The sequence below is a fragment of the Mauremys reevesii genome, linkage group 8 (assembly GCF_016161935.1).
Source record: "Mauremys reevesii isolate NIE-2019 linkage group 8, ASM1616193v1, whole genome shotgun sequence".
NCBI lineage: Eukaryota > Metazoa > Chordata > Testudines > Geoemydidae > Mauremys > Mauremys reevesii.
In genome coordinates, this window is record NC_052630.1 from 82,629,203 (window position 1) to 82,657,188 (window position 27,986).

Below are 27,986 nucleotides of genomic sequence, written 5' to 3' on the forward strand. Positions count from 1 at the left end.
ATCTGGCTCCTGCAGAGTCTGAACTCCTGAGACTGCCTAGTTCAAGGGGAAAAGGAGATCTCAGTGCAGTAGAGGCAGTTCTCATGCAGGTCACTTACTGATAAGTCCCATGGGTGGACAAGGTAAGACTTGAAGCGTGGGACCTTAGGCATAAGTGTCCTGAGTGTTGGGAAAATTAGCTAATAGGGGCCAGGGGTTCCCCCCTCTGTAACTGTGACTAAGACTACTCACTGACTAAATACTCTTAACAATAATAAACTATTTACAGTTTTACTAATTAGAGATTCGAGCAAGCTAGCAGGCTACAAACACAGGAGAGTTCAGTCCCAGGCTGTGAGTAGCTGAGGCAGTAGGTCCGTGTCATCCCTTACCACTTTGTTGAGAGCATGAGACGTGAACGGTCAATGAACAGACCAATGGACACTACTACTGAACAGTTTCCAGTCCTGGGCCCATGGAGTGCACGCACTCCCACAGTGAATACTCACAGGGACCAACACTCGAGGAAAACTGGCAGGATTTCACCCTATGATTCTTTGAACACGAGAAGTCTAATTGCCAGTTAGGCATCTAAAATGTGGAAAAATAAAAGCCTATATTTATAGAGTAAGGATCCCGTCCTACAATGATATCCAAGCAATCACGTCCCTACCCCTAAGCCCACACAACATTCTAATAGGGCAAAGGGGCTGCATGCAGGCTTTGCCTGTATGGATATCATTTCAGAATCGGAGGCTAATGTTACCAAACATCTTCTCAATATTTATTAAAATTTAGAAAACAGAACTGAAAAGCAGTCTACTATTTTACTAAATATGATATAGTTGTACCATGGTAGATGAAAAAGAACCTTAAAAATAAAAAAAGCATTAAAGTACTGTACTTCAAGACAAAGTAACTATGACAACAGACCATATGATACTTGTTCTCCACATCGCTGTGAAAAATGACATAATTTGAAACATCAGCAACAAAAGAACACTAGTTCACCATCTGAAAAAGGATTAAAAAACATTGGCTCTCTATATGCACTCTGTAACTATAAGAACATTATTCTATCCGTGCAAAAACTGTAAGTGGCATAGAGCTAACCTTCGGGAAAGAGACATCCCCTTTTATCTCACTCACCTCCTGTCATGAAAAAAGGGGTTCAGTTCTTTTAAATAATGTGCTGTTCTGGGTGTATTCATTTTATTACATAATACACCAAGCAGAAAGGACAGGGCAACATGATGGAAAATAAATACACCTCTCCCCCGATATAACGCTGTCCTCGGGAGCCAAAAAATCTTACCGCGTTATAGGTGAAACCGCTTTATATAGAACTTGCCTTGATCTGCCGGAGTGCAGAGCCCCCCCACCCCCCACCCCGGAGCACTGCTTTACCGCGTTATATACGAATTCATGTTATATTGAGTCATGTTATATTGAGTCATGGGTAGAGGTGTACTTTTAGAATAAATGGCTTTAACTCCCTTTCCTATTGAGGGAGGTGTGGGTGCGTGCACGAGAGAGAATGAACCAGATATTTTGCTTCTTTTCCACTAATCTGTATCAGCTGTTATCCAGATGACTCAATGCATTTGAAGCTGTTGTTTTAAAAAGAGTCAGTCATCCTAAATACTGAATTTCTTAATATCAATAGAAATAAAAAAAAATCACATTCCAATGCATAAAATCCACAGAGGCCTATGAAATTACAGGGTGAGTTTTGTGTTTATAATTCTGAAAAAAAATGGGCCTCTCTCTAGCCTGTAACAATTCAACCAATGGACATGATGCTTTTTGCTTTCACAACTGCAGCATTACATTACATCGAATTTTCCACCTGTCTCAAGAAAATCAAACATTGACCCAAGTCCATCTATTTATTCTTTTATCGTTATAAATCAATCTAACCTTCAACTGATCTATATCTATTCTCCTCTTCCTCCATAGAAAATATGGGACACCCAAATTCTTGAATTAGTAGTTTCATCTTTTAGAGTTTGATAGTCTCCAGTAAATACCAGTAAGTTATCAGTTAATATATATCTGCTGTCTAATAGATTTTTTTTTAAAATATCCTTTAATAAGCTCCAAGACCAGTTGGTAGATGTGGTGCTGCAAGCCAAACTAAGGAGATGCCTTCAGCTTGGGTGGATTTCAAAGAACTCAAATGCACAGGCAATATGTGATGATAGGTTCAAAGAGTCTTGCTGAACAACAGGGATCTAGTACAGCTTCACATTAACTAACCAAGGGGGAGGGATAGCTCAGTGGTTTAAGCATTGGCCTACTAAACCCAAGGTTGTGAGTTCAATCCGTGAGGGGACCACTGAGGGATCTGGGGCAAAATCAGTACTTGGTCTTGCTAGTGAAGGCAGGGGGCTGGACTTGATGACCTTTTAGGATCCCTTCCAGCTCTATGAGATAGGTATATCTCCATATATAATAAAGAGAGCAGAAGAATTACTTCCTGTGTCTTGCTTGCACCACTCCTGCTAATGCATCCCAGAATGTTCACTTATTTTGCAATAGTCTTAAAGTTGACTCATACATAGTTTGTGGTCCAGTATGACCCCCAGATCCCTTTCCACAGTACTCTTTCCTAGGCAGTCATTTCCCATTTTGTGTGTGTGCAACTGTTTGTTCCTTCCTAAGTGGAGTAATTTGCATTTGTTCTTATTGAATTTCATCCTATTTACTTCAGACTATTTCTCCAGTTTATCCAGATCATTTTGAATTTTAATCCTACCCTCCAAAGCACTTGCAATCCCTCCCAGCTTGGTATTATCCACAAACTTTGTAAGGTATCAGAGGGGTAGCCGTGCTAGTCTGGATCTGTAAAAGCAGCAAAGAGTCCTGTGGCACCTTATAGACTAACAGAAGTTTTGGAGCATGAGCTTTCGTGGGTGAATATCCACTTCGTCGGATGCATGTCAACTTTGTAAGTGTACTCTCTATGCCATTATCTAAATCATTGATGAAGATATTGAACAGAACCGGACCCAGAACTAATCCCTGCAGGATCGCACTCATCATGTGCTTCCAGCATGACTGTGAACCACTGATAACTACACCTCTAACTCAATATAACAAGGTCCTTGGGAGATAAAAAAATCTCACTGTGTTATAGATGAGACAGCGTTATATCAAACTTGCTTTGGCCCCCCCGTTCCTTGTTCCCTGACTGCCCCCTCCAGAGACCCCCCATCCCTAATCACTCACAGGACCCCACCCAATCCCCCTGTTCCCTGTCCCCTGACTGCTTCAACCCCTATCCACCCTCTCCCCCACCCCCGACAGGCTCTCACCAGCAGCGGTGGGAAGCAGAGCAGCCTGGCCCCAGCCTGCTCCACTCCGACACCTCCCAGCCATGGTGCTCCGCTTCCTACCCCCGGTGAGTGCGGGGAAGTTGGGGAAAGGATTCCCCACGCACTCACCTGTGGCAGGAAGCGGAGCAATGCAGCCCCCGCCCGCTCCGCTTTCCTTGCCCTGGCCCCAGCCGTGTCGCTGGGAGGTGGCTGGGGAAAGGTCCTGCACTCACCTGCGGCGGGAAGCGGAGCGTCACGGCAGGGAGCTGGCGGACTGGAGCGGGCTGGGGCCAGGCTGCTCCAGTTCCGCCACTGCTGCTAAGTGCGGGGGGGGAATCCTTTCCCCCAAGCCCCCTCCCCCAAGCGACACAGCTGGGGCCGGGGCAAGGGAAGGAGAGTGGGCTGCTCCCAGCCCCCCAATAATCCCCCGGGCCACTCTGGGACTGCTGGGCCCCCAAACGTGCCCTCCCACAGCTCCTGCCCCCCAGAGTCTGGGGCGGGGGGAGCCCCTGACCGCCCCCGAGACCCTCTGCCCCTTATCAAACCCGACTCCAGCCTGGCCCAGCACCCTTAACACGCTGCTCAGAGCAGCGTGTCAGAGCTTTACTGTCTTGTATGCGAACCCACGTTATATCGGGGTAGCGGTGTACTCTCTGGGAACCGTTTTCCAACTAGTTATGTACCCACCTTATAGTAGCTCTCTCTAAGTTGCATTTCCCTAGTTTATTTATGAGACGATCATGCGGGACAGTATTTAAAGCTTTACTAAAATCAAGATGTACCACGTCTACCGCTTCCCCCCATCCACAAGGCTTGTTACCTTGTCAAAGGAAAGCTAACAGGTTGGTCTGACACTATTTGTTTTTGACAAATCCGTGCTATTACTTATCACCTCATTATCTTCTAGATGTTTGCAAATGGATTGCTTAATTATTTGTTCCGCTATCTTTCCAGGTACAGAAGTTAAGCTGACTGGTCTGTAATTCCCTGTGTTGTCCTTATTTCCCTTTTTACAGATGGGCACTGTATCTGCCCTTTTCCAGTCTTCTGGAATCTTTCCCATCTTCCATGACTTCTCAAAGATAATTGGTAATGGCTCAGATATCTCCTCAGTCAGCTTCTTGAGTATTCTAGGATGCATTTCATCAGGCCCTGGTAACTTGAAGACATCTAATTTGTCCAAGTAATTTTTAACTTGTTCTTTCCCTATTTTAGCCTCTTCTGATCCTACCTCATTTTCACGGGCATTCACTATGTTAGACATCCAATCACCACCAATCTACTTGGTGAAAACTGAAACAAATAAGTCATTAAGCACTCTGCCATTTCCACATTTTCTGTTATTATTCCCTCCCCCTCTTATTGAGTAATGGACCTACCCTGTCCTTGGTCTTCCTCTTGTTTCTAATGTTATTGTAGAATGTTTTCTTGTTACCCTTTATGTCTCTAGCTAAACTGATCTTGTTTTGTGCCTTGGCCTTTCTGATTTTGTCCCTACATACTTGTGTTGTTTGCTTATATTCAGCCTTTGTAATTTGATCTAGTTTCCACTTTTTGTAGGACTCTTTTTTGATTTTTAGATCATTGAAGATCTCCTGGTTAAGCCAGCATGGTCTCTTGCCATACTTCGTATCATTCCTACGCAGTGGGATAGTTTGCTCTTGTGCCCTTAATAATGTCTCTTTGAAAAACTGGCAACTGTCTTCTATTGTTTTTCCCCTTAGACTTGCTTCCCATGGACTCTTACCTACCAACTCCCTGAGTTTGCTAATGTCTGCCTTCTTGAAATCCATTATCTTTATTTTGCTGTTCTCCCTCCTATCATTCCTTAGAATCATGAACTCTATCATTTCATGATCACTTTCACCCAAGCTGCCTTCCACTTTCAAATATTCAACCTGTTCCTCCCTATTTGTCAAAATCAAATCTAGAACAGCCTCTCCTCTGGTAGCTGTCTCCACCTTCTGAAATAAAAAATTGTCTCCAATACATTCCAAGAATTTATTGGATAATCTGCGCCCTGCTGTGTTATTTTCCCAACAGATGTCTGGGTAGTTGAAGTTCCCCATCACCACCAAGTCCTGTGCTTTGGATGATTTAGTTAGCCGTTTAACAAAAACACCTCATCCACCTCTTTTTCCTGGTTAGGTGGTCTGTAGTAGACCCCTACCATGACATCACCCTTATTTTTTACCCCTTTTATCCTTACCAGAGACTTTCAACAAGTCTGTCTCCTATTTCCATCTCAATCTCAGTCCAAGTGTATACATTTTTAATATATTAGGCAACACCTCCTCCCTTTTTTCCCTGCCGGTCCTTCCTGAGCAAGCTGTACCCTTCTATACCAATATTCCAGTCATGTGTATTATCTCACCAGGTCTCTGTGATGCCAACTATGTCATAGTTGTGTTTATTTACTAGCATTTCGAGTTCTTCCTGTTTATTTCCCATACTTCTTGCATTCATTTACAGACATCTAAGATACTGATTTGATTTGATATACAAGATCGAGGAAGAAGAAAATTATCAGAAACATTAAAAAAAATCTCTATCTATAAAAAATGCCACCATTCTAAAATCTAATACCTGAAGACTTTACAGAGCAAGCAGCAAGTTCAATACCGTATGGAAAGCTGGGTATTCTCTCTTTACCAGTACACAGAAGTCTTGTTTCTAACCCTGAAAAATCAGAAGACACCGGACCTTAAAATGATGCCGAACTGAATACTGTCTGTCCTGCACATCAGACCAGTGTAATTTTGAAAAAATATTTTTGTCTCAAGTTGATTTAAAAAAAAATTATGGTTATAAGCTGCAGAGAGGTCTGAAAGACTAGAAGGAGTCCTAAAAAAGATAGATAAACAGCAGAATGAAAGTCAGGAACGTGACAAATTCAATTTATCATGTCTTTCACTGCCACATTTATCATGTGTGTACATATAAAAACACACATCTACAATATATATTTATGTACATATAATGTATATTTTATATGTATATATATCTATACACATACAGACGTACTAGTGAAATAACATATTTCAGTATGAGTAAAACGACCACACATTTTTCCTGTATTGATTAAATAGAACATCTACAGAACCTTTGTTTAAATAACCTTTACCAGGCGAATTTATTAGTTCCATCTGTGAGAATCATACCCCAGTAGTCCTGGCTGAGCAAGAGTCTAACCAACTTCATCCATCTTAATGGTATGAATGAACATGGAGCTATATAGAAGTCAAAATATTCAGGCTTTTCTGACCACAGATTATGGGAGCACACTGTTTGTTTTATAGCCATCAACCTGCTCAATTGAATCCCGCCTGCCTGAGTTTAGCAGCTTAAAATTCATTCCACACAGCCCGCAGTGCTGACATGGATATGATAAGACAGAAGAACAGAAACACCACTCTGAAGTAACCTAGCTGAACTGCACATGTTCTGACCCTTTTTGTCCTCCCTGGAGCTTTTGTTACCTGGCAAATGCAGCTCTAAAACTGTTCGTGTATCTCCAGATCTTTGCTCTTAGCCATGCAGAAGCCTATTTCTCTCTGGGACTGGCAGCCAAAGAGGTGTTCTCTGAAGAAGGCTTCTAAATGAGTGTGCAAGCTGAACTCTTACTGAACTGAATTAATTATTAAAGATGCAGATGGAACTGTCCAAATGATGAGAACAGCTCCTGATGTGTCATGATCCAAGCTTTCATTAAACCATTTCAGGCATACTAATGGTTTCCCACTGCTCATTACTTACATGCTCTTTTCTCATAGATATAATGACCCTGGTGCCCATAGGCATGACAGTCTATGGAAATACTGAAGTTGAAAGTTTTATGTCTTCCTCAGAAGGCAGTTTTCCCTCACAGACCCCCATGTTGTCGTGTATAGATTTTAATGCAATTGGAAGGACGGATTTAACCACAGAGAAAACCTTGTAAATTAAAGCAGCAAACAATATTGTCTAAGAATATGCATATTATTTCATTAATAAACATCATAACAGAGAATTTAAACCAGTAACAGATGTTGAAAAGATTACTAATATTAAACTCTTTCATACCATTGATAATGAATACCCTACTCTACAAACATGGCTCTTCTCTGGTTATGTTGCACATGAGATTATTTTTCAGCCATTACTCATCTGCCCCTCTTTTTCTCTCTCTCTCAGTTGGACGATTAGAGGGCAAAGCAATTGCAGGAGAAGAATTACTCCCAGGAACTATGTTGTGATTGCTACCTGCTGTTTCATATTTGTGAAGTTGGGAATACTGCTCCCAAAGGCCTTTAGCCACTCAGTCTAAATGATTTGCTGGAGGATAATAATATCAAGGCCGATAAATAACAGTGGACTCTGACTGTACATGGTCAATATAATTTAAATGTCCTTCACCTCTGTTCTCTCTCTGACCTGGTTATGAGGAAACATAAATGCCCTCAGCAAAGCCCCCTTCTAGCCTCCTCAAGTGAAATGTTATATAAAATAGAGAGAAGTGACCTAGAAAGTGCTTACAGTAATAAGTTAAACAAAAACAAACAAAAAACACTTATAACCAGACCCTAAAGCACTGACTAGCTGAACTGTATGACATCAGACTTAGAACAGTTTTCTTTAAATGATCACAGCAATCATGTATACAACTTCTCCTGTTGGAAGAGTATGACCATTTAAATATAATGGTAAAATTCCATTTAAATATAGTTGAAGACTTAGTACTGAATCAAATTCCAAAGTGGGAGGGATTTCCTTTTCTTTAAACTTGTTGAAACAGACTAAACTCCGTACTACATTCCTAGTTGCTTGACCACATTCCTCATACCTCAAGGAGACTATTATCTTTCTGTCTGTCTCTCTTTCTCTCCATACATACATACACTTTGACATTTGAGAAAAGACAAGGAAATTTTACATAACAGATCCTTACAGCATTGTGACTGTATCTTTAAAATGAAGCATCTAATTGCACATTGTGCACTTGTCCTTTCTTAAGTGTCCACACTCAATGGGTTGAAAAAAACTCCATTGTTTAACGGAGGTGGCCTTCTAATAAACAAAGAGTACATCTGGAGATACATACAGCTGGAAATACTTCAGCATGATAACTTAAGACAGGATAAATCACCTATCAATAGGCTTGGCAGAATTCAGTTTTTTAAAAATATAATTTTGACACCAATATCGATGTTTATTTTAAGCATTTTTTTCTATTTTTACCTACTTAAATGTTTACAGGTGTGGTAAATTATGGAGTGGGTCAGACAATAATTATTTAATGACACGAGGCACTGAAATTCAAGAAGTTAAACCTTTATAAATGTTAAAACACAGATTGTCAACATTATGTGTCAAAATATACAAAGTGACTATCCGTAAATCAAACTCAGTTCTCAAGGAGGTTTTTATTACTTTGACTAGCTATAAATTTTGATTATCATCAATGGAAATATTTTTGGGTTGGTCTGTGTGTACAGTGAAATTGACTTTTACCAACATTTGATAAAAATCAAATCCTTCCAAGCCTACCTATCTTGGATGGTCTTGCTCATCTTTTCACTGTAATTCGTAGATTCAAAATGAACCAATTTTCTTTCACATTTGGGGCTGTATAAATTATAAGATACTAAAAAATGTGCTTAAATAATTCACTGTATAAATCAATAAAAGGCAGAAATTTAAAAATTAAGGCTGACTATCCTTGAGGCTGAAAAAAACATTACAAGAGTACAAAACTCGAATTAGTGAAGGGAGTGTCAGAAACTTTAATTTCTTGGCTTTTGTCAGTTTTTGCAAACCATGGCATTATATAAATGCACGGGATATGGTATTTAATTGCCGTAGGTTTCTAAAAACACTAATAAAACCCACTTCACTGTTCCAAAATATCGACGTTATGAACTCTCTCTTATGTACCTACAGAATATCAGTGCACACTCAAGCACAGCTGGACCTTTCAGAGCTCTGACACCACAACCATAAAGTTGAGTTGTAAATTCATTCTGAATATCCTTTTCTTCCAAATTCTTACACCTCTATTTCCATTCGTTTGAATTAATTGCATCAGATCTTCCCCTGGCTGAATATATAACCATGTTCTATTTATTGTAAAGACTGGAATGGTTCTAGGAATGGATAATGAATGAGTTAATCACTCAATTTTTAATAAATAAATTATATATATAATTAAAATATTTCCACAACCGACTGGAATGACTCACATGGGTTTTCTATTGGGTTCACAATACACTGATTATTATTTATACAAAAAACATGTGAGTGTTTTATACATAGAACATAGATACACATATGGGGGGAAAAACACTTACAAATATATACACACACACAAGCATATGTATGAAGAATTATTAGATTGAATTATTTACCCAGAGGATTGGAACTTCTGTTTGAGTCATTCCAGTCTGTTGGATAAATACTTAGTTACAATTTTTGAACATGTACAAAACCGACTCAATAGATGGTAGTAATAATAATGGTCCTTTTGTAATCTGTATTTAGTACTATATTGATCTGTCATATGACTGCCATATCAATATGACCTTCAGTATTAAAATAATAAGGACAAAAAGAAGAAGTGAAGAAGCACCAAATGAGTTCTGAAAATTAATAATTTGGTCAGAACTATATTTTAAACATGCTTTTCAGTCCCTTGTTCCCATTATAAATTTGCCTTAGTTATTTTCATACAAAACTCTGAGAGTAGGGTTTGTAATGACTGATGTTACTCAACCTTTACGACGCTGTTGCTCTTGTAAAATGAACAAAAAGGGGAAGGGGAAAGGGGGAGAGGGAGGAAAACACTCTTACCAGAATAATGAAGGTAACAGGCCCAATGAAACTCCAGATAAAATAGTTATCTACGTGGAGCCAGCAACTGCGATGAAAAAGGCAATGAAAGTTAAATGATTACATTGGCTCCTGAGTTGCAAAAATGGAAAGTGCAAAACCCATCTTAAATAATTCTTGAACAGGTGTTTCATTGTGAATACACAATGAGCCAATAACAGTGAACAGCACCATCTTAATCACGGCCATTTCCCCCCCTTAGCTAGGGCTGTTTTCTTGGGTTTTCTTTAACAAGATTGTTGATCATCTGCTCTGGTTTTCTCCTTACATACCAAAACTAATTTAAAAAAAAACAAATCAAAACAAAACAAAAAAACCACCTCTCCCTCGCTCTCTTTTTAGGTTCAGTCAAAGTTTTTGCTATGGACTGATGAAACCCGACATCAGTAAATGCTTTATTTTCATAGGTTTTCTATGTAATCTTCAAAATTTGCCTTTAACTTTATATCATAAGCAAAGTGCTGATCCCTGAAGAAAGCAAGATAAAAAACGTTCAGATGTCATGTTTTGCTGCAAAACAGTATGATATAAATAAAATACCCCATCTGGGAGTTGAATAGAAAGAAAAAACTCATATGATATTAAAGTAAATGATGCATAAACTTATCGGGTGACTTCACTTAGTGGTTCATTTTTCATATAGCCCAGCACCCCGCTGAATCTCTTTTATTTGTCTTTCATCGGTAGCAAAATCAAGCAGCATTCTAGAAGTCAACAATATCTTCCCATACTGTAACGAATTTCATCAAAGGACAAAGTAAAACCATTGGAAGGCAAATTCATGCCTGCAGCAACTCAAATCCTCAGAAACATTCTATGTCTACCTTCTGTCACTTTCTATAAATATCTGTATTTTTATAAATAAAAGGCAATGGGTAATTTTAATCCTGCTTTACCCTTCTGATAAAATATTATCAAAGTGAAATATATAGGTTGGAATATTGTACTGTCATAATTCAGAATGAGAGTTAGCCAGAGGGCCAGCTGAACAAAGAAATCTAATGAAGCATTAGCTTAAAGCTGGGTGGTTAAGCCTGTCAGACACTTTAAGTTCGGAAGAATTTTTACTTAATATCCATTTGAGGCCAAAAGTTATTTACTTTTTCAATTTGTTTTAGGTCAATCTTTTGTGTTAAAAGAAAGACTATAATTTAGAATCTGCCTCTCCAGAGTACAAATCCTCTGAACCTAGAAAATTACAAAAGACTTGATTGTAATTTGTGCATTGCATTGCCATTCTCTTATCAATAAAGCTTTCAAATGCTATTTTAGTCTGTCAGGGACCCTCTGACAGCTAACAGGCTTTAAAAAAATTATTCACTTGAAAAACACTCAGGTCACTTGCAATTACTTACGCTTTCTCTGTTCCATAGCTCTTATAGTCAATAGCTGCTGAGACTCCAACTACTGTGGCAGGGAAGAGGTAGCCAGCAACATAGTAGTACTTCTTCCTAGAATATTCACTTTCAAATACTTCTACTAACATGAGATAGAGCTGCACTCCTTCTAGGCACATCCAGGCAAATGCTGCCAGGAAGAAAAAGTGCAAGAGGCCTGCAAATATTGGACATGCAATCTGCAAAGAAAGAGAAACATGAAAATACAAACTGCCAAAACCTTCCTAGCTAATTCAATACACTGTAAATGAAACAGTATACTAATTTTGTTACGAAGGTAGTAACTGAATATATTTCAACCAAAGACCCTTCACAAGTCCAGAGTAGTTTTCACTAGCCAAAAACATACGCTAGATAGTCAGAAATGTTAGTAATGTATTATGTCCACAGTATCTGCAGAAAGTATTCAATTGCACTACGTACGTTAAGTATGAAAACAACTTATTAATATTCCTTACTGTAGTGGAAGCATTAAAAACAATTCCTTAATTTTGGGACTGGGATGTTAACACTGCTGCAAGACTTACATTGTAGATGATTTGGTACATGAAGATAAATAAAGAACAGTTGGTTCTACATGTATTATTTATATCTTCTGTTTAAAATTCTTATGCAGCCATCCGAATTTTCTATCTCCTTTAATATAAAATAACTTTGCTTTTACTATTTTAGGAAGTTCTGCTGGTGTATCAGTAGCCAATTTAGATTCACTCCTGTCTAGCTGAATGCTGGATGAAATTCTACCAAATTATTACATTCTAAGCCACTCTCTGAGCTCTGAATGATGGGATGAATTTCACCAAAGCTTCAAAAAGTTGCATCAGGCACTCAGAGGTCTTCGGTGTAAAAAGTTCACGTTTCTGGTACATCAACATTTAATTTCAGCACCACTTTGACAAGTACCCTTTACATCACCTATCTTTATTAGCATATGCTTCTTAATGGAAAAATACTATTTCCCTTTAAGAGGGAAATACAAACAATAATGGTATTTTTGATGCCTGCAAATATTGTTTGTGAACATGTCCATCTTAATCTTTTGTAACGCCTTTTATCCCAGCCTTGCTGTATCAGTTACATACAGAAACCTGAAAGCTTGGTAGTAGTGTCATATTTAAATTCACATCCATTTCAAACAGTCTTTTTCAGAGAACAAGATCAATATGCACACAGACTTACTTTGTATTCTGTTTTATCGATGCCTATTAGGAAAATGAACTCTGCAATGAATAGGTTGATACAAAGATTCTTGTGAATAGTATTACGATCACTTTGTAGGCCACGGAAGAAACAGAATGTGAAGATGCAGATGGCCAGGCATACAAGGGAGATGACAATTCCCACCCAGGTGATGACAGTAAGGAGTAGCTCATGCACTCCATCTTTGTACTGAAAATAATCAAGAATGGAAAAAATTAATATGGCCACTTATCAGTACAAACAGAAGATCATTTAAACAGGTAGCAGCTAGAAAATTCCTGATGAATTTTATAGATGACAGAAGAAACATGCTGAGTATTTTATCAATCTGATGTCAGGTTTATCTGCTGTTCAAGATTAGTGTGCGTGCAAGAAAGGCAGCTCTGAGTGCACAAAGATAGAAATTTGAAATAGACGAGATAATTTTACTTTTTTTTATGGTGCTCTGTAAGCTTGAAGAAAATTCTGTGGAAGAGACTTGTACCGTGAATGTATTGCTGTACATACATGCAGATACAAAAAAAAATTTGTATAATAGTCTATAAGAGAAAACCTTGGTTCTTTCCTACAAACCTACAACTCTATAGCCAAAAAGCTTGAGTGGAAGAAATATGCGAACATTCATCATGAAGAAATCAATTAGAACAAAAAAAAGCAGAGTAACTCATCTGACCCTTCAACTTACAACACAAACTCAAACCTTATGCTCAGGCAAAGACTGGTTCAGAAGATTGTCCTCACTTTCATTGGCCACAGGGTCAATCCTGTCATTCTCTTTGGTTTTGTTTTTTATATTGGTTGTATGGCTCAGCAACTCTCTGGCAGCTTCTTTGCTGGGCTATGCTGCTGCCACATTTATATTTGCAGGCACTCTTGGGCTTCCCTATTTAGCCACTCTCCAAAGTGCACAATGTCCAGGCAAAGTCCAAGAGCCATTCAAATGTCACATGCTCTGGGACTTTAGAGATTTCATAGGCAGCGTGGTATGCAGTTAGATGGCAAAGCTCTGTAGTGCAGGGAAGTTTGAAGAACTCAGTAAAGAGGCTGCTGGACCTCATCATTAGTATAGCAGCTCGTGTTTATGGGAGGGCATAGAAACTTCCCCACTATTCATATCCAGCTGTATCTGGGAGTTTGTTAAAGGCATGGGGCTAGAAGTTGAATGGAGGGACCAGAAACCTGTCCAATTGTGGGAAAGCACATCTGGTCAGAACATTTCAACAAAAACAAGATTGTAACAAAAACCAGAAACAATTTAAAAAAAAAAATGTTCCCCTCACCTTGTGATCAGCTCTATGGAAGAGGGAGAAAGGTCATATGGAGAGGAAGCTGCTCTTGGAAGTGATGCATGAAAGTTGGAAATGCTCAGAGATATGTTTAAGATTTGGATAAGCATCTGAACTTTTGCTTTCTTCTACATATTAAAGTCAAACATTCAAAGGTTTGCTCTATACTGACTAGAAGCATCATTACTTACCACAATTTCCCTATGGGCCATAAGGATTGCAAAGTTGGTTAGGTGGCTGCAAGCACAAGATGTATGAGTTTTATTTGTGTCAATCAGCTTGCACCCCTGAGTGGACCAATACCCCATCATAGTCCTCTCTGAGTAGTTCCAGAAGGAGCAATTTGCATTGAAATAATTGTCAGGCTGGGGGATAAAAGGATAAAATAAAATTAGGATTTTACACTATAAGATGGCAATAACAGTTCAATATATGTAAAAGGTAATTTAGATTAAACTTCGTATGTTTCGGACTATAAAGTTGTTCATCAGCAAAGTTGTGGACTATGTTGTACAAGGCAGACATCTAGTTTAAAATGGACTTTATAGTCCGAAACACTCTAATGTGTAATCTCAATTACTGTAGACCCAATTTTAAACAATTACAATTTACATCTTACGATTTTATGCACTAATGGCTCATTGTAGTTGTTGTTTTTTCTTTCTGCAAAATTAAAACTGAACTTATTCTGTAGGATTTCACCTGTAACTGACCATTTAAAAATACTATCCCTTTTCTAGTCTCATTTTTGAGCAAACCAAAGTTGCACATAAGAGGCACCGGGAAAGGGTTAGCTCCTCAAGGCCTACTTCAAGGAGAACCTGCTGAAGTAGATAAAAGAGAGGAAAACCCACACATGTTTTTCTGAGCCAGTCCTGGTAGTTTACTATACCCACTCTCTTGGCATGGGAACAGGAAGAACCCAACTCAAACAGCAGAGTGAAAGAGTGTAGTGAAAAGAAACATATGGATTTAGCAGTCACAAGGAAGATGGGCAGCAAACTTTGAGGCATTGGAGACTGTAGACGCTACACTCTGTTCTCTGTTGAATAAATCTACTTGAACAATTTGCAAAGGTTTCCCAAAGATGGCCCGGAATTAAACTAAGTACTCCAAGTGTCATTTAATTTTGCTACATTAAACAGGCAGAGTCATAGCAGTTGATATTTTTCTATCCTGCTGCTAAGGTAAGAGTTAATTTTCACTTAGAAACAAATTAGAGTCATTTACATTTTCATGTTGATTACTGAATTAGCTTTCATTAAGAATACACTTAAGTTCTAATAATCACTGAACCAGGCTCATTTAATTTTATGTTCACAGACTTAAATAAACTTGTGTCTCTGACCTAGTCCAACATTTAAAATTCAAATGGAAGGAAGGTGGGTTTTTTTTTCTGCTTTGCTCGTCTCTCTTGCTGATTTTATGTCCTTCCTATTAATTCATTAGCATAACTCACATCAATGTGTTCCAGGGTAAAAAGCACAGGATCGGTCAGGTACACACGGCTGGACTCCTTGTTGATGGAGGCTGCAATGACGTGGGAGTTCACTGCAATGGTACTGTTCCGACCAACGAAGTCACTACCCAGCTTTATGGTCGCGTTTTCGGTACTGAGGAACCGTCCCAAACTTTTGTAAATGATGAAAACCAATTTTGCTAATCCTATTAAAGGAAAACTCCCGTTATAATGTCATGGAATTGTAGGTGAAGAGTACAATGTGTGCTAAATAATCTATTGTCTAAATGCAAAATAAAACATCAGCAGAGACTAATGCATTTTGCAGGATTTGGATTCCAACCAAAGAGACTTGCACACACTCCATACAATAAAGAGCCACTGAAAAGCTATTTTTACTTCTGCAAGTCAATGTATTAACATATTCAGAAATGCAAGATTTAAATTACTATTGCTTTAAATGTGTATTTTACACAGATTAAAGTAGTCAAATTGTTTATGCGCCCAAACTTACCATTCCTGCTGTTCTGTTTCACAGTGTTTGCAGAGAGTTGGATCAAATTGCCTCCTTCACTGCCCTGAGGAAATTTCAAGTCCTGCACCTGGCCTTCTGTACTGAGCACTGCAACTTCCAGAACTAGTCGGACCAAACACAAACCGACAATGGAGGGGAGGAAAAAACAAAAGTAGAAAACATATTTTGTGGTCAGAATACAATGTGGCAGATGATAACTTTCTGAAAACTCCTTATTCTGCTGTCCTTGTTTGCCCCTAAAAGACAGATGCATGCTGGCATGTTTCAACTATGTGGACTTAGTTTCTTTAATCTTTAATCAAACTTAGTTCATACTACCAAAATAACAGCACTTCAGTGGTGAAAACATGATAACAAACCTTGTTTTATTGTGTGCTTACAAGACATCACTTTGAAAGCATTGTAATATCTTAGGTTGAAGAAATGCTTAATTTTTGAAGCCCAGAGTGTCTCTACTGCATAAATTGTTAGTGTCTGTCTATAGTTTTTAACAGCAATTATGCAATACTAAGGCTACCCTAAAATACTGTAAATAGCTAGGTGCATTTAAATAGATAGTTATGTAAATCTGTATTTGTGTCTAGAGAAGTCCAAAATATAGGTTTTCTGCATGTATGTTAAAGAGTTGTTGGAAGACATTTTATGTTCCACCAAACAAATATTTTAAAAATATTTAAATGTTACTATCAGTTCTTTACATTTAACTCAGGTTTGTATAGTGCAGAGCTGAAGTTTTATAGCATGACCTTGCAAGGTTGGATGCTCTTTGATAGGTAAAATTACTCAGTTCAGGACAGCCCACTTATCAGGAAATATCTTTGCCTCAGTGTTAAAACCTGTCATTTACACCCATCTGTACATCACATTTGACAATGGTTTAAATTCCTCCCCCTACATATTCTGAAGGACAAACACAAATGCTTCCAATAACCAACAAAACAGTTAATGTACAAGAACATGACAGATCTACAGTGGTTTTTGCATGGAGATTATTTATTTGACTGAGTTCAGTATAAGTATAAATTGTGACATCACAGGTCACTGAAGTCCATGAGACTTTTACCACTGAGTTCAATGGGGGTGGGGGGCAGTATTTCACTCAGAATGTCTTTAAAGGGAGAGAGGGAGAACTGTGGGGAATGGAGGAGAGGGGTAGTCCACTGCAAGCCTTTCTGGAGTTAAGATTTTAGGTTGCTCTGTTTCTGAATGCCATTTAGTTTAATGGGAGTTGTGCTTGCACAGCTGGTCTGTTAGGCCTTGACTGACATCAGTAGCCTTGACATGAGCAATATATTATTTTAATTTGAAGGCAGCTTCTCCTGAGCACTGACGTACAAGTAGTCCCATCAAACTCAATAGAACTACTTGTACACCAGTGTTTGAAAGATCAGGGGCCTAGATACACAGTCTACTTTAAAGGAAGCTGTTGCCTTACAAGTGGCATGTAGGCTAATTTGCAAAAGATGTTTCCTTACTGTTTTTTTGGGGAGAAAAAGTAAAGGTAAAAATATGAATGAAAAATGTCTTCAATTAAATCAGACAAGAGAGAACACATTTTTAAAAATTATTCTTTAACAGTTAAATCCAGTGCAAACTCTCGAAAGCTTTTCATAAAGAGATTCTATCCAAACTCCTAATACGGGAGTGAAACTTTTGAAATGACAATTGGTGTAACTACTTAATAGTGATAGTGATATATTAGTGATGGTGATAAACATTTCCTGTGAAAGTTCTATAATTAGTCAGGCAGAGCCACCACTATAAAAAGGGCCATCCAGAATTTGAATTTACAAGTGCACAGTTCACACCAATATTACTTTGCTTACAATGTGATGTTTAGGATGCAGTTTTAAGAAGGAAAATAGAGGTTTAAGATATTATTTGTTTGGAGGCCTTTCACCTGCGAGACCCTAATTACCCAGCAGTTCCACATTGTTCTCACACCCCCATCCAAAAAATTATTTATTCAATACTCTTCCCATTACCAAATCTCTCAGCCCAATCCCCAAGCCTCTGACTCAGCACCTCTGCATCATATGCTTCCCTTTCCCCTTGTACCTCACTGAGGCGTAACTCATCAGTACACTAAAGACATTTTAATTTTATGCACCAGCAATGGGTTTAACTAACTCAAGACTATATCTGTATTTGTAGATCCCTAATGCTGAACCCTTCATCAGGGCCACCATTTAAATTCTAAATTATGTTCCACGTATCTGCAACTATTTTGCAATCTATGGAGTATGGCTATTCTGCATTATGGGAGATGTAGTTCACTGCATGCATTTTCACCTGAAGGCAGTTATGTTTAATATAAACATTTAGTCCATGTTCTATGTGCCTAAAACATTTAACTGGCAAAGCACATTCCAGAAAGTAATTTAAATTCATTAGGAGTAGATTATATATAATGTGAAAACATTTCCACAGTTCCACAGCAAGCATTTCAGTTACTTCAGAAAATCCATTCTCTGGCATTTAAGCACTATTCATATCCATACATTTTGCTAAGGATTTTTCAATTGTTGATGAACTTTGCAACATAAACTGCTTTACTTTTTTTACATTGCATTAATTATGCCACAGAAGAATACTTTTTTTAACTAATTAAGAAATCACCCCAATTTACGAACACTTTTCCCCCCCAGATGGGAAGCTGTAGCTCATTACCAAGTACTGCAGACCCCAGCTTTCTTAGTGTACTGTGACTAGTAACCTTGGATGTTGTTTTCTTGTCATACCGGGATATGCAGTACTTGAAACTACACTTGAAGTCAAATTAACTTACCAATGTTTTCGGTGGGCATTGAGACTCTAGTTGGTTCTAAGAGATTGTCAGCCAAGACAAAAGCCCCTTCTTCTAGTGTATCAAGTAACATTGTTGCAGCGTGTGCTTGTTCTGAAGAATTCATATCTTTCCAGGATTCTAGAGCTTCAGGCCTGAGCAGGTTGTTCACTGTGTCAACAATTGCCTGTATTCATTAGAAGACTATCATTAGGTGTGATTGCCCTAGGCAGTGGGGGAAAATTTCCAATGTTATCTGGTGACAATTATAATATTTAACTCTCAAGATGATTTACTGTGATTTAATTGCACCAGAAAACTATTTTCAACATAAAAATATTTCCAACCCTTTGTTGAACTAAAACAAATAGAGGTGCACAAGCCACCAGCAGTGCGTTATCTGTCACTGGTAAACATGCAGATCTGACTTGTTTCGTATCAGATATGAAGACTCCATTATTAATGTGCTAAGAAATGTAAGAACCAATGCAAATGGTCTTGCCTGAAGCTTAATATTGAAGTTAATGTCAAAAAAATATAATTCATATTTAGAAAACACCAAAAATACCAAAGCCAGCATTCCAATGTTTAGGCTAAAAAGGCAATACTATTATCCTGCAAACTTAACACAACACATGCAGCTACAGTACCATAAGCTGTTGTCTAAGACCAACGCTCTCTTTTATTATAAGAGGCATGAAATGAAGTTGCCTCGGTAGTTATAAAATAGTCTGCATCACTCTCTCTCCCCTTTCCTGTACCTGTTGACAAATACTTGGAAGCTTACTAACTTCCATTCCTGCACAATGGTCATTCAACAAAGGAAATCAGTAGAGCAAACAAGATGCCTACTGACTGACCCTGTTATCTGTGAAAGCGTAATTACAAAACTGAACAAAGTTCCCATTTTTTAAAGTCTGCACTGTGACAACTATATTATTATATATTAGGGTTCATTAAGCTGCATATAAAACAACAGTAAGTAAGGAGAAAAGGGAATTTGAAGAGACATCATTACATTCTCTTTACAAACTAATCCAATCAATCACAGTAATCAGTTAATCAATTGAAGGCAGGCTCTTACACATTAATGCATAATGTAGCTGTGCATTGAATATGCCATGCATTGCTGAATCATTGTCCCATTTACCTAGTCATAATGTGTCATTAAGCACATATATAATTTGATCAGTTTAAAAACACTGGGAATGGAAACGGAACACAAAAATATTGGTTTGGAATACTACACTGTGCACATGAATGAATAGAAAAAGTTGGTTGAGGCTATTGTCAGAGCAAGATTAATTAGCCTAATCCATCTTTATATCCTCTTTCTGCCAGCATTGTGAGCCACACAACCTGTCTGGCAGGTTGAAGATACTTCGAGGTGGCATTAAAAGGCTTTTTTTTCCCCTCTAATGGGAGACAGAATAGTCAAAATGCTCACACTGATACTGCTGCAGCCATTAACTAGAGTGGAACAGAAATTGGTCTGCAGAGGCCAGATTCATTAGTCACCAAGAAATACAGATTGGAGCCTCTAATCTGAGGTACAATTGAATCCTCTGTCACAAAGTGGGAACTTGCTTCATTTGCATAGTGTAAGTCAGTTTTTGATTTGTAATTTCAAGAGGTTTGTTATTCTTATCTGAACAGAGAAGCTCATTTGAGACTCACTGAAAATGATACCGGTCAGAAATTAAGGTCACGCTACTGTTTCTTGTGTATCTATATACCGTGCTGATTATATGCATTCATTAACTTGAAGCATGCCTTATTTATTATGGTACAATCTAACTCTATGTATTTCTTCAGAAGAATCAAAATGATTATCAATATAATAATATTTCTGAGGTGCGCTCTCCTCCCTGCTAAAGAGAGGGGGAAAAAATAAAAGACTATTTTTGTCCCAATGATACACGTGTCCTGGGCAACACACCAATTACTACATTTCCCATTAACCTATATCTTAAAAGGTGAACTGCAAATGAATTATGAAAATTCAGTCCATTCCAACAATATCTGCTGTGCTCCCCATTAACCACGCTAAAAGGGACAATTAAAATATTATTATTTGAAATCTGATTCCACCACTCCTACTTCTTTTTTCTTTTTGGATCTCCAAGTAACTATTCTTGCTGTGACCAACCAGCACCCATTTCTATGCAAGGCTCCAGCCTGTGAAGGCTGGTGACTGGAGCAGTCCTATATCAAGGGGGGAATGTCAGATAAGAGGCTTTTCTTTTTATTATGTTGTGCGGTGTTTCAAAGTTTTAAATCCCATAGGGTGTAAGCAAAAATTAATAATATTAAAAAAGAAACTTTGAAAAACCGTACAATATAATTTTAAAAAGCCACTTACGTGATCCACTCTTGGCCAGTTTCTTCCACTAGCAGTACTGAGTGGTGGCAGTGACATAACTGGCACAGCATCACAGTGTGGGAACTGGGCACTGCAGGGATGGAGGCTGCAGAATCTGTAAGTAACTGAAAGTCAGGTAACAATATACTGCATGCCCCTTGTAGCTTAGCTAATGGGGCACTTGGCACACACTGTACTGTAAAGTTACAGGAATAATTTTATTTTTATTTGCAGTCCACCCCCTTAAGTTACTGAATCTGACCTTTGTAAAGACTCTTAACAAAAATCTCTGGAATTTAAGATTGCACCTCAGAAAAAGCGAGAAAGTAGCAATATGACACCATTTCTGTTTTATTGACATTTTTTCTCCACAAACATAACACAGGGAAACAGAGATATTATCATCTCCAAATTACAATGCTCATTATTGTTCTTGTACTTTTTGATTGGGGGCAGGGGGAAGGAGAAGAGTTTTAAGCGCTGATCATTTGCTTATTCTGAGAGTATTATACCTGTGCAAAGCCAACATTTGTACAGTTGATATGGGGCACAAAACACATTTATCAAAGACTGAAATACATAGGATCATGCAGCAAGATGATAAAGCGTGGCAGGTTGCTGAAGCAGGGTGAAAGCAGGGTGACAGCACAGGAGAGATACCTTAAGGTAAGCCCTGCATGTCTTCTCTCGTTTTTGGAGCTTTTTAGTAAGAAAAAAGAAAATCAGAGGTTAGACACATTCTGGAAGCTACAAAAATATCCAAAAATTAGTCTGGTGTGTCAACTCTTCAGTATGCAGAGTCCAGATGTCTGTCTAGTTTTAGCCCAATGTACTTCCATGGGGCCATGCAACATTCTTGAAGAACCCTGCTCCCCAACCATATACCTGGTTATAACCATCCTTTCCTCCAAAAGTGGGAGTTCTGTTCAAACTATGGGTAGACTATGGGCATATGCTTGGTCTCTGGAGGAACTCTGCTCAGCAATATAGATAGGGATTTTGAAAAAACCATCAACCACTCTTGCAAGAGCTAAAATGCCAAGACTGTAGCTGCCAGAGTAGGAGATGTGAGAGGATGGGATGGTCTTTCCAAAACAGACTGGATGAAAAATCCTTAATTTATATTATGCTGACTCAATCACAGTGGGCAAGATGTTTAGCAACCACAACAGGAAAACTGGAATGATAATGTTATTATGATTCATATTCAAGAACATCAAGAGATATTTTTATCTGTGATAATATTTGCCAGTAGTAGTAACATGTTTAATATACCCAATTATCATTAGTGACTAATGCTCGGGTCTTAAATGGACTAAAAAAGGCTCTGAGCCTGCAATGGGTTTCCATGAAGATACGCTACTCCCCAGAGTTCAATAGTGTCCCTTCTTCTCAAAGCAGAGGTGATATATTCAATATTTGAATAAGCATACACACATTTTATATTTGAACCCAGTCATCTACTGAGTTTCATGTCAGCCAATTAATAAAATTTACACTTTATTGTGGATTTGTTTTTTTCTTAAACCTTTATTTGTACAGTAGGAGTAAAGCATGGATTTGGCAGTAATGTTTCTGAAAGGAAAAAAAGGATTATCCTAGCAGATGGAGGTGTGGGAAGCTGTGTACCTTGTTATAACTCCGCCCAGCTGAGTCTTTTTCACTAGGCCTCAGTTCTTGCAGTTGAGCATCAAGAATGTCCACCAACTGTTCCATCAGCCTCACTGATGAACTCACATCACCAGCAAAAACTGGTCCTTTGGTGTGTTTAGCCAGTTCATTGGCAAGACTAGCAGCATTTTCTCCACTTCTGATCTGAAAAGACAATTTATATTATCTCAGCAGGATCCCTTGTTCTGCTTGTGGCTTCCAATTCTGATTCTCTGTATACCTTTGTTGTGGTGAAATAATCATTTGCATGTATGTTGAAATCCACAACTAATTGAACCAATAACTTTATCTTAGAAGATTAAAAGTTCTTAGATCCATAACATACAAAAGCAGCTTTTAACAGCCATCAAAACCAGAAATCAGATTGGTGATTTTGGGCCAGATCTTCTATTTCATCTTCACTTTCATTTTACCACTGTTATCAAACACTAATAAATCTTTTTGTTCATACCAGTGTTTGAGGCATTTGAAAGTCAAGCAGCTGGTAGTGATGGCAAATTATTTAGTTTCATAAACCTCACTAATGCTCACTAGGGAGGGGAAGAACAAAAAGTGATGCTGCACTCTAATCATATTCTGTTTTTAATACACATTTTTAGAATTCTAGTTTCTTCCATCATTTTCAGTTAGCTAAACATCTGCTTATACCATACATATTTTGGCGTGCACTTTATAGTACTTGATTTATTAGGTGAATGTACTTTTTTTCCTATTGAACATCAAAAAGCACGTTTGAATTTAATAGGAATGAAATTAAGCAAGCATGGACTCATTAAAAGAGTTTAATTTAGAAAACAGCTTACCAAAGAACACATGTGAACCTAACTTTCAGTAAATGCTTTGCAGACAAAGTATGCATAATTCTTTCTGCTTTTAAATTGAACAAAGAGTAATAAAGATGGTTTCAACATACAAAGCTGAATAATTTATGTTCAGAGTTAAAACCCTTAATCACCAGTGTGTATCATATTAAAGGGTTCCAACCAACCTTCTGAGCCAGCTGATTTACCCAGTGTGAGGTACAGTTGCTAAGATCAGGGCCCTTAGGGTTCCATGTTCCAGTGGAAACCATGCAGAGATACGAGGCAGTTCCTACAACAGATGTAGAAACAACAGTGAAATTGAAACCATTTTTCTGCATGCATTCGGGAAATCAGCTACAATGCACTCCAAACTCTATATTAAATTTTGAATAGCAGTAGTGGAAACAACTGACAATAACTGACAAAATGTAAGAAAATAATGTAAATTACAAACGGCAATATACAAGTCAGGGTAAAGTATCAGACTTTTACAGCAAACAAACAAAAATCTCTTGATTTTCCCTGGAAATCATCCAGAGAGCAGCTCATAATGGGAAAGGCAGCTGTAAGCAAGCTTCTCTACAGTTCTCAGGCAAAGACCTAAAATTTGCCCTGGATTCTTGAAAAGTGTGTGCGAGGTCAGTCTGTATCTATTATCAAATGCCTTTTATAGATCAAAGCCTAAACAAACACTACATACTCCGAGTAACAAAAATCATGACAGTTTGAGATTCCCCAAAACAAAAAATGCCATGAAAGTTGTCCATTCCTTTTGAAACATTTACTTGAGATCAAGATTTTGTTTAAGGCAATACCTCGAGTTCCTTTGGGACAAGGGCGTTCAACCATCATTCCTCTTTGCGTCTGAGGCCAGCTAATCCCCCTGGCCTCATCAGGTTCACAGAATCTCTCTGGCAAAGGGAAAAAACTTGTCACAGGAGGAATTTTCGTTGTGGAAACTGCTGGTGGTGGCTTGGGCCCTCTGCTTCCTTCCTTTGTGCCTCCAGCTAATGTTGTGCTTATGGGGCCTTTCTGTGAAGTCGTGCTTATGGTTGACACAGTTGTTTTGTATAGCTCTGCTGAAGAAGTTATTGTCACTGCGGTAGTAGGCACTGTAGGGAGAAAATAAGAGTAATAAAAATAACTGTTCTTCAGAATAGTGAAGAAAGGTAAAAAAAGGTTATGTGATTTTACATGATTCTCTTGTGTCTTTTTTTCTTTATTTCAGTATCAATCTTTTGCGCTCTCTACAGTCACCGTTAAGCATATAATTCTGAATGAGTTTCTATTCTTTTTTTAATTCTCTCAGTCTCAAATTAACATGATGGTTCAGTACATTTTGTTTACACCTTCTCTCTGATACAAATTGATAGTTACATTGCTAAAGGCCGAGGGGCACTGGTAATGAATTATCAGTACATGACAAATACACATAAAACAATTAAACACGTTCTAATCACCTTAAAAAAGAGCAGTATGATAGAATAATTTAAAGCAATGTGCTGTAAACAATCAAGCTCGGTGTAAAAACAAAAAATTGTGGGCTGTAAATAACTAGGCCATTTAAAATTTAAAAAACATCAAGTCACCCACTCTACACCTTGCAGGAAAATAATTACTGTAACATCTTCCCACCCAGCATCATTCTTGCTTGATTAGATCTCAACAGAAGAAAAGCCTAGTATGTATGTGTTGTCTTAGCTTTTGATCATCTCAGGTTTTAACTTTTTTTTTTTTTTTTTAAATATAAAGCGGGTATGAAGAAACCAGTAATTCAAGCCCATGGCAAATACATGGCTTAATCTTGTGTGTCAAAACAACACTGGGTTAGGCCAGATAATTTGTGATTTGAGACCCACAACCGATTGATTCTGCTAACCCACATATGGAATGTACTAACAAATAATCCTTGTACTGATGAAGTACAGAACAGATCGGTTTGGAGTCCTATTAGGCTACAGAAGTATAATATTGGTATCTATTGTATCTATGAATATTATGCTCACCACCATAATTTGTTCATCTGATAGCAATAAGGGCCAGCTGAAGAATGCAGCTGCATCATTTGTTATTTCTGCATCTCCACAGGTATGCATGATGCTTTACAGACAAAACAAAGACAAACCCCTGCCCTGAAGTATTTAAAATGAAGGACAGGTATTTACTTCACCTTTGTTAGACATACTGGAAACAAACAGATCTGACATTTTTCAGTTTTTGGGGTTGTCAGGTTTGGGGTTTTTTTTCTGTTACTTCTCATAGGCTTACCCTAATCATACAAGGGGAATTTTCACCTCATGTCCTTGGGCTATGATTTATCAAAAATATACATACTTGAAATTAAATTAAACCGCAAGTGTAAACAAGAAAAGAAGTACCCAAGCTGTCTTTCAGATTTTTTTGAATTTTTAAAAAAATGTTTTAAGAGTCTCAAATGTTGTTTATACATTTCACGTAACACAATTATTTTTTATTAAAATCCTTTTTCACATTATTCATTTATAACAATTCTTCATGGATAAATGTTTTACAGACACTATCAACTGACCATGCTACAGCATAAATTTACATGGCAATTTTTTATTTGTTTTCAGTTTCAAGTTCTTAAAGAGCAAACTAAATTTCTTGTAAAAACAATATATGCAAAGATATTATTTCTGACATTATTCTCCATCTCAATCAGAAACTTCTTAAGTTTGCATCTTATTTCCACTCTAATTTATTTACTGTTTGAGTACTGCCTGTGTAATCCTGCTGAACTTCTTGCCTACCCAGCTGCAGCAAAAACCTATTCAAACCTGTCTATCTTTTTTTTGTACGTATTTGCATGACATCTTGTGAAACCTCCGTAATTTTCTTTTGATTACAATGCAGCCAGGCTTTCAGTGCTTTCTCAATTAACATTTGTCAAAAGCATCACAATCACTTGAAGAAGTGTCAAGTAACTGCTGCTGAATCAGGTGCTGAGGGGTGGAGAGAGGAGAACGGAGCAGGCGAGAACAGATTATAACTATTATCCTATATATCCCATGACACACAGTGCTAATTAGTACATATTTAATCAATGAAATCTGTATTAACAATATTGCAATTAGTACTGTTATTAGACCTTTACTTTTGGTTTTGGGATAAGAATAGTCTAAATATTATAGGAACTAGCTAAATATCAGTAAAAGGACTCATGACAAATATTTGAAATTCAATAGTGAGGTGACTATTTTAAGAACACAATTTCATACTGCAACTCTGAGTGCAGCTGATTTGCTACAGACTATTTTCAATGCTACCCATTAAAATAAATTATACAGCACATCTACTTTGCTTTTAAGGGGATGATCAGCAAATACTTGTAATAAGAAAGACATTTTAAAAATTATTTACAATCCCTAATTAGTAATAACATAAAATCACATAAAATTGATTTTAAAAATCTATCTACAAAATACTTTTCTCAAGACCTGAGTGGAATTGCATATCTGAGAGAGCACACTACAATAATCCAAACGGAGTTGGAAGTGCAGGAAAGGAGAAGCACCTTCAGTGGAAAATGTTAAAAGAACACCACAATTCACTAAATCACTTTTGAAAAACATCAAGCATTTAAAAGGCTGGTCATTTTGTATTTAAGGAACTATGGAAGGATTTAATCTATAATGTAATCTAAGATTTCTATTTAGATGCAAAACTGGAGTTTATTCTTTTTCATTGCAACTTAATTCGAATCATGACTATTAGGTAATATTTTTACAGCACTAGGAAGGAGAGAACATGCAAGCCTGATATGCCATCAAGCAGAACTTTCACAATGAGGAGGTGACAGCTGTCAAGTAACTACTTACACCCCAGGACTGCATCTCAGAGTCAGGTAGAAAATCACCCTCTTGTGCCCAGGAGTGGGGACAGGACTGTAGGGGGTTAAGAAATGTTTAATTTGCCTCCCACATCAAAACTAAAGCAGTTACGAACTCTCATTTTGTTTGGTCTTTAACTTTTAGACGGCGCTACAATACTTGTGGCCGTGGGAGGAGGAAAACTTCCTTTAAAAAAAAATAATTTGTGAGAATGTGTTCAACTGAAACTGGACTGCACAAACAAGTAAAAATACAAACAAAAGGAGGTAAATGTAATTATTGTGTAGATGGTAAATTAGCTTACACTTATATCCTAGACATGCTAGACCAAATTTAAATTAATACTCAAACTATCCAAATAGGGTTGCCAACTTTCTAACTGCACAAACCCGAACACTCTTGCCCTGCCCCTTCCCCTGAGGCTCTGCCCCGGCTAACTCCATCTCCCCACCCTCACTCACTTTCACCGGGCTGGGA

General features: G+C 37.8%; 1 protein-coding gene across 21 annotated transcripts in view; it reads right to left on the reverse strand.

Moving 5' to 3' along the window:
* ADGRL2 (adhesion G protein-coupled receptor L2) overlaps positions 1-27,986 on the reverse strand; it is a 194,471-nt gene that overhangs the window by 19,627 nt on the left and 146,858 nt on the right. For 15 of the 21 annotated variants that reach the window (XM_039484166.1, XM_039484185.1, XM_039484171.1 and 12 more), the window contains 11 exons: positions 24,474-24,770; positions 23,844-23,947; positions 22,814-22,999; positions 21,845-21,883; positions 18,826-19,009; positions 16,017-16,139; positions 15,503-15,708; positions 14,235-14,408; positions 12,737-12,946; positions 11,516-11,736; positions 10,122-10,188 (listed from right to left, as the gene is read on the reverse strand). In XM_039484166.1, the coding sequence (XP_039340100.1) occupies positions 10,122-10,188; positions 11,516-11,736; positions 12,737-12,946; positions 14,235-14,408; positions 15,503-15,708; positions 16,017-16,139; positions 18,826-19,009; positions 21,845-21,883; positions 22,814-22,999; positions 23,844-23,947; positions 24,474-24,770 (1,811 nt within the window). The remainder of the gene's footprint in view (positions 1-10,121; positions 10,189-11,515; positions 11,737-12,736; positions 12,947-14,234; positions 14,409-15,502; positions 15,709-16,016; positions 16,140-18,825; positions 19,010-21,844; positions 21,884-22,813; positions 23,000-23,843; positions 23,948-24,473; positions 24,771-27,986) is intronic. The other 6 variants (XM_039484174.1, XM_039484168.1, XM_039484173.1 and 3 more) reach the window with 1 other exon arrangement.